Source organism: Tamandua tetradactyla, chromosome 6 (assembly GCF_023851605.1).
Source record: "Tamandua tetradactyla isolate mTamTet1 chromosome 6, mTamTet1.pri, whole genome shotgun sequence".
Classification (NCBI taxonomy): Eukaryota; Metazoa; Chordata; class Mammalia; order Pilosa; family Myrmecophagidae; genus Tamandua; species Tamandua tetradactyla.
This window is the reverse complement of record NC_135332.1, coordinates 4,736,481-4,752,820: the sequence shown is the minus strand read 5'-3', so window position 1 is coordinate 4,752,820 and position 16,340 is coordinate 4,736,481. Positions and strand designations below refer to the sequence as shown.

The 16,340-nt window shown below is 37.2% G+C and overlaps 1 protein-coding gene across 1 annotated transcript in view; it reads right to left on the bottom strand.

Moving 5' to 3' along the window:
- MAP3K3 (mitogen-activated protein kinase kinase kinase 3) overlaps positions 1-16,340 on the bottom strand; it is a 102,252-nt gene that overhangs the window by 85,237 nt on the left and 675 nt on the right. Inside the window, exon 2 of the mRNA XM_077163541.1 lies at positions 9,043-9,161. Within this exon, the coding sequence (XP_077019656.1) occupies positions 9,043-9,161 (119 nt within the window). The remainder of the gene's footprint in view (positions 1-9,042; positions 9,162-16,340) is intronic.

Sequence of the window (16,340 nt, the reverse complement as noted above, 5' to 3'; positions counted from 1 at the left end):
GAAAGCAATGCACAACCCTCTCATCTGCATCCTAAGTAAATGTGAGTATGGAATGTATGTGTGCACATGGAGTAGGAAGGTAGGGCAGTGCTTTGGAGGAAGTTATTGTATGGATTCAAGGTTTGAATAAATGTCAGCAGGTTTTTCACTATCTCCTTTTTCTCCTTCCCCAGAAATAATAAGCAGTTACCATAGCAAAGGCGCTCCAAAGCATGGTGCTTGAGACATGTTGCTAAACATTGACATGCCATTTCTAGGTTCACATATTGTTTCTACAACTGGCTCTGGAATTTTGCAAGTTCTAACTGCACATTGTAGTCCTATATGTTCCTGCAGTTGAGTTACCATATCTTTTCACCTGTTTCTGTCCAACACACCTTGGTATTGCTCTTACTCTCAATCTGGAACATTAGTTTTAGACACACTGATAAAGGAATTCCCCTCCCTCAGTCCCTTTCTGGGACTGAAAGGTACAGAATTTATTTCAAGATGGGTTATAAAAGGAACAGTACTCTACATGAATTTAGTAAGAAAAGAGATTAAACTTCACCCCCAAACCGCAAATCACTCCTACCCAAAAGTAACGAAGTTTGTGACTAATAGGCAATATAAATAAAAATGCCTACCAACTGAATCCCCTGAATCCCTTCTCTGATGCCTTTCTAGGGAAGGAAGCAGGCCCATAACCAGCTTCCAAGTACCACATGGTGTGCCAAAATCTACCAAGTTACTAAATCTGAGTTTCCCTTGTCAGGCTGATCATAATAAACAAAGGATAAGGGAAGTTCAGACAAAGATAATTTGAATCTGCTCCTTCCTGCTAACCATCTTCCTTGACCTCTCTGAGGCACATCTCTTTGGGACCAAGTTTGTTCCTCCCATGACTTCTGTGACTCCATTTCAGCTCAGGGAAACTGCCACCACTCTAACCACTTCTGCTTCGTTGCTGGTTCCTCTTCATGCCCTCTACAACCCCTCCCCCACATGTGACCATTCCTCAGTGTTTGGACTTTTGGCCTCTGGACTTCTACCCCTTTCCTCACATCTTCTCCCCATTGGGAATAAACTTAATCTGCCAATCTCTAAATAGAAGATTCCTAAATCTCTATGTCCAGCCCCAATCACTCAATTAAAACTTCATCTGCCTGCCCGTATTTCAGGTGGATATGTAGTTAAGGATACAGCTCTAGAGTCAACCACGCTGACTTCACATTCTGGCTTTACAACTTTCCAGCTGTGTGACTTTGAATATGTTATCTGACCTTTTTTTTTTTTTTTAACTTTTTTTTATTGTGTAGTATAACATATACAAAGCAATGAAATTAAAAAGCAATAGTTTTCAAAGCACTCTTCAACAAGTAGTTACAGGACAGATCCGAGTTTGTCATGGTAGCTACCATATGATCTTCTCATATTTTCCCTTCTAACTGCTCCAGAATATAAGAGGCTAGAGGATTTAAATTTTTTTTTATCATCATAATTGACTTTTTCCTTTCTTTTTTTGTGAAAAATAACACATATACAAAACAGCTCTAAGCTTCAAAGCACAGCACCACATTTAGTTGTAGAATATATTTCAAAATTTGACATGAGTTACAATTTCACAATTTTAGGTTTTTATTTCTAACTGCTCTGAAATACACGAGACTAAAAGAGATATCAATTGAATGATTCAGCATTCATATTCAACTGTTAAATCCTATCTTCTCTGTATAATTCCACCATCACCTTTGATCTTTCCATACCTCTCTTTAGGGGTGTTTGGGCTATGGCCATTCTAAATTTTTCATACTGGAAGGGTATCTGACCTTTTTGTGACTCAGTTTCCTCACCTGTAAATTGAGAACAGTATCTATCTCGTGGAGTTATCAAAATAATTAAATCATATAATTTGATATAGAACTTAACACATATGTGTTCAACAAATGATAAAGGTCCATTATTCTTCAACCAAATGCTTGGGGCCTAAAGTGTTTCAGAATACAAAACTTTTTGGATTTAGAGAATAATACAGTATATGTCCTCCACATTATGTGACGGCCCCTGAGAGAGGTGTGTCTGGGCAGCACTCGTGTGGCACAGGCAAAATGCTCACTGGTATTCCATACTCCCCTTGCCCTTGCATTTCCTAACCTCTCTTGCAGTTTGGAGCCTTGTGACTAGTTCTGAAGAAAAGCTGGGAACAGAAATGAGTTCTACATTCTCCTCTCTGGTTGAAACATGTTCCAGATGGTACATTTATAAAAGAAATGCAGTCTCCCTCAATCCAGGTCCCTAAGTGACTAGGGGGAGCACAGTTCTCTTCACAGCACTGAACATAAACCACAAGTGAGAAATAGTTTTGTGTTAAGTCACTGAGATTTTAGAGAATATTTGTTAATACAGCATAAGCTAGTAATCATGGCTATCCTAATTTTTGAAGTGAAAAATATGAATATTTCACAGTAAGTAGAACAAATAAAGACTATAAATAGCACTGTGTCAGCTGAGCCAGGTTGTATTGCCAAATTAATTTGCTACAAATTTACAAAAACATACTTTCAGTTTGTAGTACTCTGGATTTCAAAAATGCAGATAAGAAATTGTGGGCCTGCTGTAGCACTTAATGCTCATCATTCTTTAACTCTGCCATCCCCTGAGGATGCAGCAACGGATAGACCAATTCTGCTGTGCTGGCTGGTTTTTATTACGTTCAGGGTGTACACAATTTATTAGCAGGAGTTATAGCCATCCAGTTATATAAATTATACATGGAATCAAAAAAAAAAAAAAGAAATTGTGGGCCTGTATAAACCATACACACACACACACACACACACACACACACACACACACACACAATGCAGTTATGCATAACTCTCTCAGTTTTTTTCACTCAAATTCAACTTATTCATGTCTGCATCAACTACCCTTCTTTTGTCTTCCTTTCCAGTGTGCTATGTCTCACCCTGCTCTCTTGGCTATATGCATTCAAACCTCTGAGTTTTGCTTAAATTCTTTCTTTCCTTTTCCCCCTCATGGCCAAACAACAAGTTCCAGTTCTCAAGGCCTCTGGTATGAGACTCTGCTCCCCATTCTCTCTGTCATCACCTGATAGAGTTCCTTTCTCCTCACTCCTGGATTACTAAAGCAAACTCTGTAACTCTGGGCCCATTCCACACCTTCCAATCTCACTCTATATTCCTCTACAGTTCCAATCACCTTAATCACCACTTTCATTATGTCCCTTTCTTGTTCAAAAGGCAATCGGTGATGGGCCGGCCATGGTGGCTGAGCGGCAGAGTTCTCGCCTGCCATACCAGAGACCCGGGTTTGGTTCCCGGTGTCTGTTCATGCAAAAAAAAAAGGGTAATTGGTGATGCCCAATAACCTATGGAATAAACTCTAAATCCTCAGCTATCATTCAAAGCTCCCTGGAATGTAGGCTCATTCAGTTCACCTAACAATCTGACACTACTTGTTTCTAACAAGATCAAGATCTAGCCAGACCCATGTCCATACTATTTCCTGAAATATACCATATTCATTTCTTTCTTTAGGCATTTAATCATTCTGTTTCCCACCTGGAGAGCCACCCTTCCTCCTTTCTACCTAACTAAACTTTTACACATATTTCACAGCCTCATTCAAGGGCTGCTTCCTCCACAAATGACTCCATACTCTTTTGGCCCAAGCTCATCTTTCATCTTTCAGACTTCCCATAGCATTTACTCTCTGCTCCATACAGTTAGGTACAGTCACAGCCTACCTTAAATTTCTTTTTTTCATGTATGTATTTCTCATTTCCCAATGAGCAAAGAACATGAATAATATTTCTTCTATGTATCTAAGAGTCTTGACTATAGGTACACGTTGAGCTAAATAGAGAGGTGCAACAGCTGCTAAGAAAAGAGTTCCAGTGCAAAGATTCAGTTTTTGGAAGGTTTAACCCCCACTGACTTTACCACAGCCAATTTGGTGAGTGGAACAGTGAGAACCACACAGGGAAAGAAGCAATGAAGGCTATGAATCTGGGAACTCAGAAGGGGAATAGGAGTAACCAATAATGACACCAAACTTAAATAGATATGACCTTCTAAAAGTCTGAACTCACAACTGAACATGTAACCCAAGAGAGCTCTCAAGAACCTCAAAAAATCAAATAGCGTTTATTAAACAAAGGTCTGTATACTAATTTGACCTAGCAAAAGTCTCAGTCAGCCATCATCCTTCTTTCCCTGTCCCTGATTCTCTATTGTTTCCTCTACCCTGTATTTGCTACATACCTTCGATGGCTCCCTACATCTTTGGCACTGAGGGCCTTATTTGCCAAAGATAACAGATAAATGAGAAAAAAAAGAAAAGGGCAACAAAAATTAAAATTTTATGTGTAAATATAATTCAGAAAAATCCTAAGAGATCACTGAAAGAGATAATTATAAAGAAACCTTTTTACATAATATAATGCCAGTCTTCTGTGTTGCATTCAATGTTTTATTTTCAACCTAGCCAGCCTACCTTATCAACAACCCTTGAAAGACAAGGGCAGTCTTAGAGAAGGTCTATTTTTTTTTGAACATCTGTAAACAGAAACCTAACTCTGCTCAAGGTGCCCTAGAGAAGGTCTATTACAATATAGAAAAAAGGCAGTCTGCTCAATCACTGACTCTGCAGGGGAAAAAGTTCCTAGAATTCTCTTCCTCTAAACTAATAGCCAAGAGCCCTGCCCTGCTTGTGCTTGCTATGAAGAAGGCAGTTTTGACATTTTGAAACATCCACCAGTGAACATCAGGAGGGTGAGATTCAGACCTTTGGCTCTGTTTAAGCCTATACCTACCATTTTGATAAGACTCAAAAGAAAGAAGATTATATATCCTCCTCTAATGGTCTTTTCAGCAATTAGGCTAGGTTCAGAGGTTTGCAAAGGGCCATCAGATAGACAGTAACGACACTCCAGTGAAATAAGAAAAACCTTAATCCATGACATACTTTTCACAACAGTGTGCATTGTTCTGGTTAGAAATGATGCTATTACTACAGCTTTACATCTGTACAGTTGTTTTAAAACAAAGTGTTTTACATTCTACTTTTGATCTTACAACAACAGAATATATGAACATTATATAGTAATACAAACATATTATTATGTTTATATTTCAGGTGGAAAAACTGAGGTTCAGAAAGGTTATATAACTTATACATGGTAAAAGTAGAGTCAGATCTGGGTTTGTTTCCTGGAGCTACACAATACCTTTGTGAAAGAGCTCTGCAAATTTTAAAGTACCATACACATGCTTATAGTTGTTGTTCAAAGTGAAGTAAAAGTGAAAGTACTCTGTAAACTGTAAAAATCTCTATTAATGGAATAATGATAATTTAGTGACTCCTCACTCCTAGGCTGGTGTTCTTTTCACTAAACTAAGCTGTCAACTCCACAGAGAACTAGAACCCAATGATAAAGCACTGTGAGTTGATAACAACCAAAGAAATGTTGCTCATCATGGCCTGCAAAACCAGCCACAGACCCCAGCCATACCTAGGATGCACCACACATCTAAGAAATTCGGTCAGCTTTAACTATCACCTGTAGGCTTCCAGGGGTCCAATGTACAGGAGGGAGAATACAGAGAACATAGATTCTACCTCCTAGTTAATAGTTCATAACCAAAATACTTTATGGCCCATGTACTTCCATAGCTGCTCAGCGTGTGTCTTTGTTCTCAAATATATTCCCTAAGTAAACAAGCTTACTTAGTGAAAAGGATGTCTAAAGTCCTGCCAAGCAGAGACATTAAACTAGGTTTTCAAGTTCTTCCAGGCCTCATTCCCCAAATAATTCCATCAATGAACATATAGTTCCTCTGGCTTTCCTTGATATGCCAAGCTTGAGCCTCATAAGGTTGTCCAATCTCAACTATGCCTTGTATGCAGTACTCCCATTCTCACACAGGAGGGCTGTTTGCCTCTGCCAATACCATTTCTCCCTCAAACAAACAACCTTTCCTGCTGGCCAAAATACTTGGTTACTTTCAACTGGGACTCTACATTTGGAATCTTTAGCCCAATTTGACATTTCTTAATTCAATTTGGTATATCTCAGCCATTTAAATTTAGGTTTTGATCTTTCACTCCTCCCATCACCTAAGCATGGACCTTCTGGTAGAAGACTCTGTAATGGAGAATACTGTTTAATCCTATCCCAGGCCTAAGGTGGGATAACCAAAACAACAACAATAAAAAATGTGAATTCAGTCCATGTTAATGGATTATTAACATATTCTCAGTAAATTAAGCTGTAAATAGCCACACCCCACACACCCCAGCCCCATCTCACCTCATTCTTCCTAGAAATACATTCACAGAGACTTGCTTCCTCTCTCCGTTTTCAGGATGTTGTTGAAAAATACCTCTCCCAGTTAGAGGCTGGATGGCTACTACACTGCTCAGGGGAGAACATTCTACAACCTTGATTTCATTACTGGGAAAGTTATCCTGGACATTTCCATTGCCCCATTACCCACTACTAGAATAAAAATAAATAAATGAATAAATAAATAAAAATAAAACTTTGAGCTTCAGTTTTTAAACAGCTATGCTGGTTCCACGGCTTTGCATTCCCCACAGATTTCCCTGCCCCCTGGAATAGAATTTTAGATTGCATTCACACTGACAAATTTATTTATCACAATGCCTAGAAATTCATTACCTCTATAGAAGGAATGAATATACCAACGAATCTCAAAACATTTCCAAGCAAATACTTCATTTCTTGCCCAACAAATCAATAGTCCCTTATATGTAGTATAAAAGCTAGACTGTCGGGCAGGTCACAGTGGCTCAGTAGGCAAGAATGCTCGCCTGCCATGCCAGAGGACCCGGGTTCGATTCCCGGTGCCTGCCCATGTTAAAAAAAAAAAAGCTAGCCTGTCCAATATAATAGCTACGAGCTACATTTAAATGAATTAAAATTAAATAAAATTAAAAATTCAGTTTCTTAGTTGCCAGTAACCAGATGTAGTTAGTGGATAGTGTATTGACAGCACAGATATAGAACATTTCCATAATCACAGAAAGTTTAATGATACCACTGAGAGCAGCTGCATATGAATTACATTACTGTATAAAATGGTGACTAGAGGCAATGAACATAGTTCATGAGTAGCTAGTACTCCCTCCACACCAACTGACTTGTCTGGGAAATGAATTCCACTCTCTTCTGGCACTAGTATCAGATTTAAAAGTACATTTCAGCTTTATAAAATTTATTTTTTTAACAACAAACACATGAGCTTGTTGTTACTGTGGGGCTGTTCAGAAGGGTTGAACTGCTGATGTAGTATTTTTTCTTTAAAAACAAAAAAAACTGAGGCTAATAATTTGTATCCTCCATGCAACAGAAAAAGTTTGATGATATTCACATAAATTGTGGAACTATATTGTCAGGATTACTTCCAAAGCAATAGTCAATCCTTTTCACAGTAGTTTCACACTTATTTCACTCTAATAATACAGCAGTAGGCAGAATAAATTATCAGAACTTCTCTTATAATAACTTCTAGGATTTAAGCAGAATTCCTGAAAGGTTATCTTCCTTCAAGGAACTACTAGGGACCACTCTACCCTTCCTCTTCCCAATCTGGTCCCTCTGGGTCTTCCAACCTAAGAAATGTCCCCTTTTCACCCACTAACTGATATCCACACTAATAGTCCAGTCTGGAGAAAGGTCAGCTGACTGGAGCAGTATTAGCAAGCAACTCCACATAGGAAGACAGGAAGGAAAGTGAGGTCATTAGGCTTAAGCCTGGGGGAGGGGATTCACTTCTGGTGAAACACTCTTTCCAAAAGCAGCTTTGAATACCAATGAATTACACCACAGGGGAATCCTTATGATAAGAAAGAATAATGTATGAAAATATACAAGAATGGGCCCTAATCTATGGTTCTCTCAGTTCCATATGGTAACCACAAAAATAAAAGCAGCTTTCTAAACTAATCCTTAGGAATCCTAGTATTCCTAAAATCAAGAAATACTCCAGGAGACTACATGTAGGAAACACCAGAGAGAAAAAAGTTCTAGGGCCTTAAACTTTGTCCAGGAACCAAGGGTACTTCTGAAGAACTGATGTACAGAATGCAAATGAGGACAGAGGAGGTTAGCTGATATCAAAGAGAACCATAAAACAGAAATAAGATTATAGACAAATTTTCAACAAACATGTCCAACACAGACCATTTAATATAGCACTGGAAACCCACTAGGAAGGGAAACTCCCCTACATTCACTCCTCTCTGCAACCAAATGAGAAGGTGAGAAGCTTCTCAACAGCATAAAAGTTTAAATGTTACCAAAAATAGGAACTGTTTTCCCAAAGAAGCAGACAAACCTCAATAAAAAGTTATTCTCAATTACCTGAGTTAATAAGGGTAAACAACTGTAAATAAAAATAACAATAAAATCTGTCATTTATGTGACACTTTAATAAATGCTACATTAATTAAAATATATTATGTGACATTTTAAATAGTCTTTTTTTTTTTGGCCTGGGTAGGCTCCGGGAATCGAACCCAGGTCTCCGGTATGGCAGGTGGGAATTCTGCCACTGAGCCACCGATGCACTGCCCCATTTTAAAATATACTATGTGACATTTTAATAAATAAAAAAATTTCCCTTCCTAATTGTATTTTATAAAAGATAATACAAAAATTATTTTTTTCCTGAGTATATATGGTAAGGTAACTAAAAATTTTCAGATTAGGAATTGTGATTCTGGGTAAAACAGTTGCCAAATAATCAATAAAGAGGGAAAAGAATCATATGAATACTGTCTCCATTATGAGAGAAGTAATTATTCTTATTCTTCAGAAATGAAGCACTACAAGAGTCAGATGCACAAGGCTTTGGGATTCCAGATCATGGACCTACCTCTTGGTATCTATCACTTACTCTTAAACAAACTGTGAAAGAAAACCTGGTATCAGAGTACCCTTGGCTTCTCAAATGTTTCCTATTTGAAAACCCTTTCCCTACAAATCTAGTTAAAATATGCCAAGGCTACACACACCTGCCTATTTGGGTGACTCTCCTTGTTCTTCATGGTCTCATATCCAGGCAGCCGGGGACGTCGGCTCATCTGGAGGGCCACCAGATCCTTCATGATTGAGTCCAACGCCTCCTGTTCGTCTGCAACAAAAGAGAGCAAATGGGCTAAGATACTCTAATAGAGACCAGCAAGAGCACTTTCACAAATTATATGATTAATACTCAGGGAACTATGCCCTGGCAAAATGATAGACCCTACAACCCTAATCACTTATGTTTGATGCCTCTGAAAAGTAGATAACTGAGGCCAGACTATGTTAACTGAATTTTAATGGACCAATAGCTCTCTAATCAGATTTCCAGCAGTGATATTTACCAGTCCATTGGGAGGAAGGAGGTGCCCAAACAGAGCAGTACATCATGTGCCAGAGAAATTCAATCAGGAAAAAAACAAATGAAAAGTTGGAGTGAAGAAAACACAATTCAGCATAGAAGGGTACTAAATGAAAAGATGAGTTCATAGAAAACTGATTATGGTAAGAGCTAGTTACCAAACATATTCTTAAAGCATCACATGTAGGAGAGTACATTTTAAAAGGTAGCAAACAAGGACTTCTTCATGTAGCTCCTTTGAAGATGTTTTACAAGCCTAACCTTTGAATGCCCCACCCCGAATCCTTTACAAATTTATAGGTCCTTTGCTTCCCAGAGGGAAGTCAAAAGGTATTTCTATTGTTTTTCTTCCCTAACTGACCTACCAATACATTGTCCCTGCCTTACTGGCATTACTTTAAATCTTTTTTTTTTAATTCTTGAAACAGCCTACAGTACTAAAGTTCTTATGCATTGAGGACAACTGGCCAAAACCCAGAACACAAGGCAGTCTAATTCCATGCTTTACAAACAACTCCCAGGTCCTTTGAGAGATCCTTGTCCACTCAAATAGCATTTACAGGTTGAAAATAAATAAATCTGCTAATCTGAATGGGAAAACGTGGGGTGAGTTGTTGCGCTTTGCTGTGGTGACAAGTGAGTCACACCTTAAAAGAGGCAAGTACAAAATGATCTACCCAGAAAGAGTGCCTATCTTCTGTCCTTTATCATTGTCTCTTGAAAATACTCTAATATTCCAGGGAAAGGAAAGAACAGCATGAAAGTATAGGAAGTAAAACTACTTTATTCTCTTCTCCCATGCTCTTTGCCTCTCCCCCCTTCCTAAACCAAATGTGCTCACTTGTCCCATATGCTCTCTGTGGAGGTGGAGGAAAGGAAGGGGAAGGATGCCTATAAAGAGTTTTTTGCCTCTTCAGATAAGTGAAATTAAATTTAAAACTTGCAGGAAAAACATAAATAGAACAGCTTCATATATTATTCCACTTCAAAATAAACACAAGGGTATGTAGGAGAGTGACCCAGTTGTACTACCAAAAGCATGTGGTAAAGGGGATAATGAATGCAGAGGAAGTGAGTGTCTTCAGAAAGAGAGCTGTCAAAATTAAAACACAGAAATCCCAATTATTTCATATTTTCTAGCAATTTCCCTAAGGCTCCTTAAAGAAAGGGAAGCTTGCAAGGCTTTTTGTTTTGTTTTTATAAGTTCCCAAACAAGGTTTAGAAACTAAAGCATAACATTTAAGCTAGGATGATTGGGCTTATATATTAAGTTGACTTATGTATATGATATATATACTATATCATATATGTATAGGCTTATATATTAAATTAGTTTTTATATATTATTAAATATAATATATTTTAAATTAATTGGGTCCACTGTAACAGTACATTGGAATCAATACCAGGAGGATTATGATCAGGTAGGTGCTTTCTGAGGAACACCCAGCAACAGTCTTAAGAGAGTGTATGAAGTTTTTTTATCAACACAGTTGCCCTAAGAATTGAGGATTTCAGTTGTCTGAACTCAGATAACAAACCAGAATGGATGTGAATACACACACATACACAAAACAATTTTCAAATCAAATCAATAAATATGACTGGAGAAACCATTTCTAATTCTGCAGAAGATGATGCTATTATAAGAGCTGGTTTATGAGGTTGACAAATTCTGTTTCCAGGAAATTAACCAATTCCTGGCATTATTTAATGGATAAACTTGTTCAGTAGTTTCAGTGCTGAGAACACACTAGAGGAATGGTTTGGCACCATCTCCTGAAATCAAGGACAACTGACACAAGTGAACCAGGGTTATAGAATGTGATTTTATACCAAAGTAGAATACACTGCTAGAGGCAGACAGGTCCTTAAACTGATACTTCAAACTGAGGACATGAATAAAGACAGGAAGTGAATCAAGTGGCTCTTTTAGGCATTTCTTCCTGGATTGATATTTTAACTGAATTATCAGCACTCTTTCAGTGGTATTCCTTAAAAAAACAAAAACAAATTAAGAAATAAGCAAAACTTTTTGAAACAAATATCAGCTTTCTTGGACTACAGTAGTTAGGAATATGAACTTCTAAGTCAGAAGGACCTGAGTTTAAGGAAGCCTTGAGCAAATCACTTATTCTCTCGAAGGCTCAATTTTCTCCTCTGTAAAATAGGGACTGTAAGAGTATCATTTCAGAGACCTGCTGTGTGGGTTAAAAAATTAAAACAAAATAAAACAAAACAAAACCCTAGTACTTGGTAATGCTAAAAATGCTGGCTATGATTATTATCAGAGGAAAAAGGTCAATGGAAAAAGACTGGAGGCCATTTAATTTACTGGAATACTTAATTTTATTCCTGGATTTTCACTAATTATTAACAATAACCATTTACTGACCATTTATCATGTATTATATATTAGAAATTTAAAAAAAAGATACTTGAAGTTGATCAAATTCTACAGATAAAAGGACAAACAACACACAAATATGATGTGTAAAAACAAGCATATCTAATTAGACATTATACACACCAGAACACCAGAATATATAAACACAAATATATAAAACATACTTGTTAAAAGTATAAGTAGCAGGAGGTTGTACAGATGAGCTTACATAACACATTATCAGAATAAAGATTCTTTCAAGAAGGTAAGCTGTTCCAACTATGCAGGGAAGCTTAAATAAAGAGGTGGAGGAAGAGAAAGGACATGAATAAGTTTACTAATTCTTACCCATCTGTAAGAACTGTAGGAAGAGTGGAAAAAAAGAGGGTCAGGGATTGATCTTCAGTGAGTAAACTGAATCAATTACAGTGGAAAGATGGGAAGTTGTCAAAGGAGCTTTTAAGAGGATTAGTAAAAAGAAGAGTAACACAACAGGAGCCAAGACTAAAGAAGGGTAACAGGAGGCACAGGCCAGGCAGGTCCAATAGAGTAGAAAAAGCAGAAACGAAAATTTAAAGGAAAACAAGAAGTTAGAGATGAAAATTTTTAAAAAATTAGAAGTAGCAGCAAACAACTTGTGAACCTCATATGTGAACAAGCTGAGACAGGGATAAGAGTTAGTGCGCTATAACCTTGAAAAGATTTCCTGAGGATGGGGGTGGTCTGACATACTTAAAAGCTACCAGGAAGAAGCACAAAGAGGAAGAAATTAATTCTAGAGATTAAGAGGTTTAAGAATCTAGAGTGGAAAGGAGTATTCATAGAAAATAGAAAAGAAGGGGTCTATGAAACAAGGATTAGAGTTCAGGCTTAAAAAGTGGAAGCTTTTAAACAGTTTTAGGTAGACAGCTATCCATAATTATCCAGCAGCGTGTATTTTTTTCTTCTGATACCCTGACCCATGTGGTAAGGTTGCCAGGCAATATGCTCCTCTCTTAGTTTCAGCAGGAAGTCACTCTTCCAGACTGAGTTATTTCTTCTATTTAAAAGCAGGGTCTTAAGGTAATACCCTTTATGAATTCCCTTATTAAAAACCTAGAAAAGGGTAACGGTGGCTCAGTGACAGAGCTCTCGCCTGCTGTGCTGAAGACCCAGGTGATGTTAAAACAAACAAACAAACAAACAAAAAACCTAGAAAAGTTTCCAGAAGTTTTATGTTCTCCAGTGAACATTATTGTCCTACATAATATCTGTTTACTATGCCAGACACACTCTCTTCCATATATACAAATCCCCAAAGTAATATCTTAGTTTTTGTTTTCATTGAAACTCACGATATTATTTCTTCATGTTGCCAATGCTCTACTCAACTCTGCGAGATCATTTGATCAGTGTTTACTTAGGGTATCTGTGCTTCACAGTGTCCCTGAGTGAGATTATAATATCTTTTGCTTTACGACATTTACACACTTCCACTGCCTCCACCCTATCCATATCTGGGCAAACATCATTTTATAGTAAGTATAACCTGACAATATGGCTGGATCCTAAAATCATAAGAAACTTTTCTCCTTCAAGGACATGACTGAAATGTGTCTAGATCTCAAAGTCAAAATTTGGCATTTATTTTTTCAGTTCCTCTTTCTAGGATACAATAGGCACTCAATATTAAATGATGGCTCAAAAATAAAAAACAAAACATACTGCAAAGTAACCCACTGCTTTCTCATACCACAGTATTATATTTTAATGTGTAACAAAATTAACCAAAAGGACTGAAGACTATAGGATTATGTGTGTCAACACCAAAACTATCTCTCCTTCCTGGGTCCTTTTACACACTTCTGACAAAGTACCTATAAGACCTCACTACACTTACTCATTTACAAGTTTCTGGTTCACCTTACCCAACTGTAAGATCTTGAGGCCAGGATAATGAAAGCGTTGGGCATAAACTGTGCCTGGCACATAGCAGGAATTTGATAAATGGGCAAAGAATAAATAACTAGCTTATATAGGAGTAGGAAAACTGCTTCATAGTCTCTCTGTATTTCCCAGAGTAATGCTCAATTGGACAGATATTTACTTTGTACAAATGCCTAAAATTCAGTTTCAAAATCCCCCATCATTTTTTAAAATATCAGAAATCTAGTCATGATATAGCCATAATGAATTATTAAACTGTAATCTAAGTTTCAATCAAATAGTTAAGAACTGTTCAGAGTCTACATGGTTGGTCAGAAGTGGGTCATATTCTAGCCAAATTGAATTGAGACCAGTTTTAACTGGGAGCTCTCAAAAGCCTTGGAGCCATAGAGATGCAAGGTCTGTAGGTCACAGTGATTTTGACTTCAAATGAGAACCCGACTATCCTTAATCATGTATTCTGTTTACTGTAGTTACCTGTAATACTTCTAAATGTCACATATTTTTCAGTAATACTGATCACTAAGTTTCAGATTACACATATAACAAATCCAAACAAATTCTAGTAAATTAATCGCCAGTGTAATTAACAGCATTTGCCACTATAATTACTAAAACAGGGAGAGAAGTCTAGTGTGATCAAGAAAAACAATCAACCAATCCCAATTTTTATTTATACCACATAGTAGCAAAGCCCAAAAGCAAATACTTCCCATTATTTACAGGGATGAGTAGTTTCTACTAAAAATTACTGGGGCTAACAGCCAATATAAAATCTGACCTGTTTTTATTACCAACTCAAGTTGCCAAACAGGCTTGAGTTCTCAGGAAACTATGACTGTTAACCAAAGAACATTCACGGCAGGGACAGAAAATTAGTTTTAGTCCTTTCCTCAACGGAAAGGAGTTTAACAAGGATAACTAAAATATTAAGAAATCTTTGTCTTTCTCTCATCGACAAAAATAATGTTCAGAGTTAGCAACTAAAGATAACTAAATAACCCTGGAATTTAAATGATCATTTATATCATCAAAATGGAAACAAGAATTAAAAGAGTATGTGTATACATATATCCTCGCTGAGTCCTATACAAAGCAAATTAAAAAGAACCAGGTGTTTAGGAGAATTCAATACTAACTCTAATTACATGTCAAGGACATCTACAGAAAAGAGAATGGTGTGGGGGAAAAGTGCTGAAGAAAGCCAAGACCGTTGTTCTTTAAACTACCATGGTTACAATACTGAGCCACCAGGTTGATTTGATTTTCGCTGTCTGGTCCTTCATGCAAAACTGACAGGTGAAGAAATGGAAAGTTACTGAGTTTCTAGTCCTTTTTCTTTGGGCCTCTTGACCCTACCTAGATGGTTCGTTTCTTCTCAAATTACTTTGTCTCTCCATATTCTCAACACATTTAAAGTAAACTTTTTAAAAATATCGTAAAATGTGAAAACAGGCTCAGATTTTGTTCATGTTAGAAAACGAAACCTGGTGGACACATTCCTGGGCACTCTTAACTGCTTTAACAGTCAAGACAGTGAGGAGTGACAGATCTGCATATTTCAAGTATTTCCCACCCCCCAGCCCCCCTTGGGACCTAAACTATCTCCACAGGCTCAAGAGGAAAGACTTATTAGAAAGACTATCACAAAATAGATTTACAAATCAAAGATTTTTAGTTCAAGCACCAAATTTCTTAACACAAGATAAACGTTAAAAGAATTCTGTGCCCCTTTATAGTTAATATTCAGTAAGTACTTGTTGAATTATTTATTTAAATACTAGGCCTTACTGGGTTCCTTTTATGCCTATTTTCATAGACTTTCCCCAGAAGAAGCACTAAAGAAGTAGAGCATGTGAAGGAAAAGTAAGCCTACAAAATGAACAAACCCCTTCTATATTGTATGAGGGGACAGCGTGAAATAAAACAAGGCAATTCATTCAAAATCAGAGTGTAGAGATGTACCACAAAAGATTATCTGGCCAATGTGACTTAACTTGTATAAAAATGACTTGACCTTGCTATAGATCAAAGCAAACACTGACATTCCCTCTTTATACGGGACACTTCAAAGTGTTCCATATGACACTCTTTTTGCAAAGAATACTTTCACTGAAGCTGTATTATTTAGGACAATTCTGAATAGTTCGAAAAAGCTGTGATTGCGGAAAACAGTATCGCAACAACTGTCTCAACAAGAGAAGCCAAGTATATCTAAAATATTGTTTGCTTCTTAATCTAGCCCTATGGTCATTTGCTAGGTTACCAAATAGGATATGAAATTCAATTCAGTTAAAATGCTATGTCTGGAAGACATTAAAAGCTTTTCTGAGATTACATCTTCGCGGCTGAATTTGCAAATATTGATAAAAAGGAAATTATTTCACGGAGATTTTTTTGTGTAGCGAACGTTTCTCTCAAAAGTTACATAATTTCGGTGATACCGCAAGATTAAAAAAAAGGATGTAAAACACCGCAATAGGATTTTTCCACAAAGTAGGATATAAATTATAAGTGGCAGCACCAGACCAATTTCCAAAGTCCAATAAACTGCGTGCAGCACGCATTTTCAACCGCGCGGGTAACAGTGTTTCGCCTTTCAATCACCTCCCAGC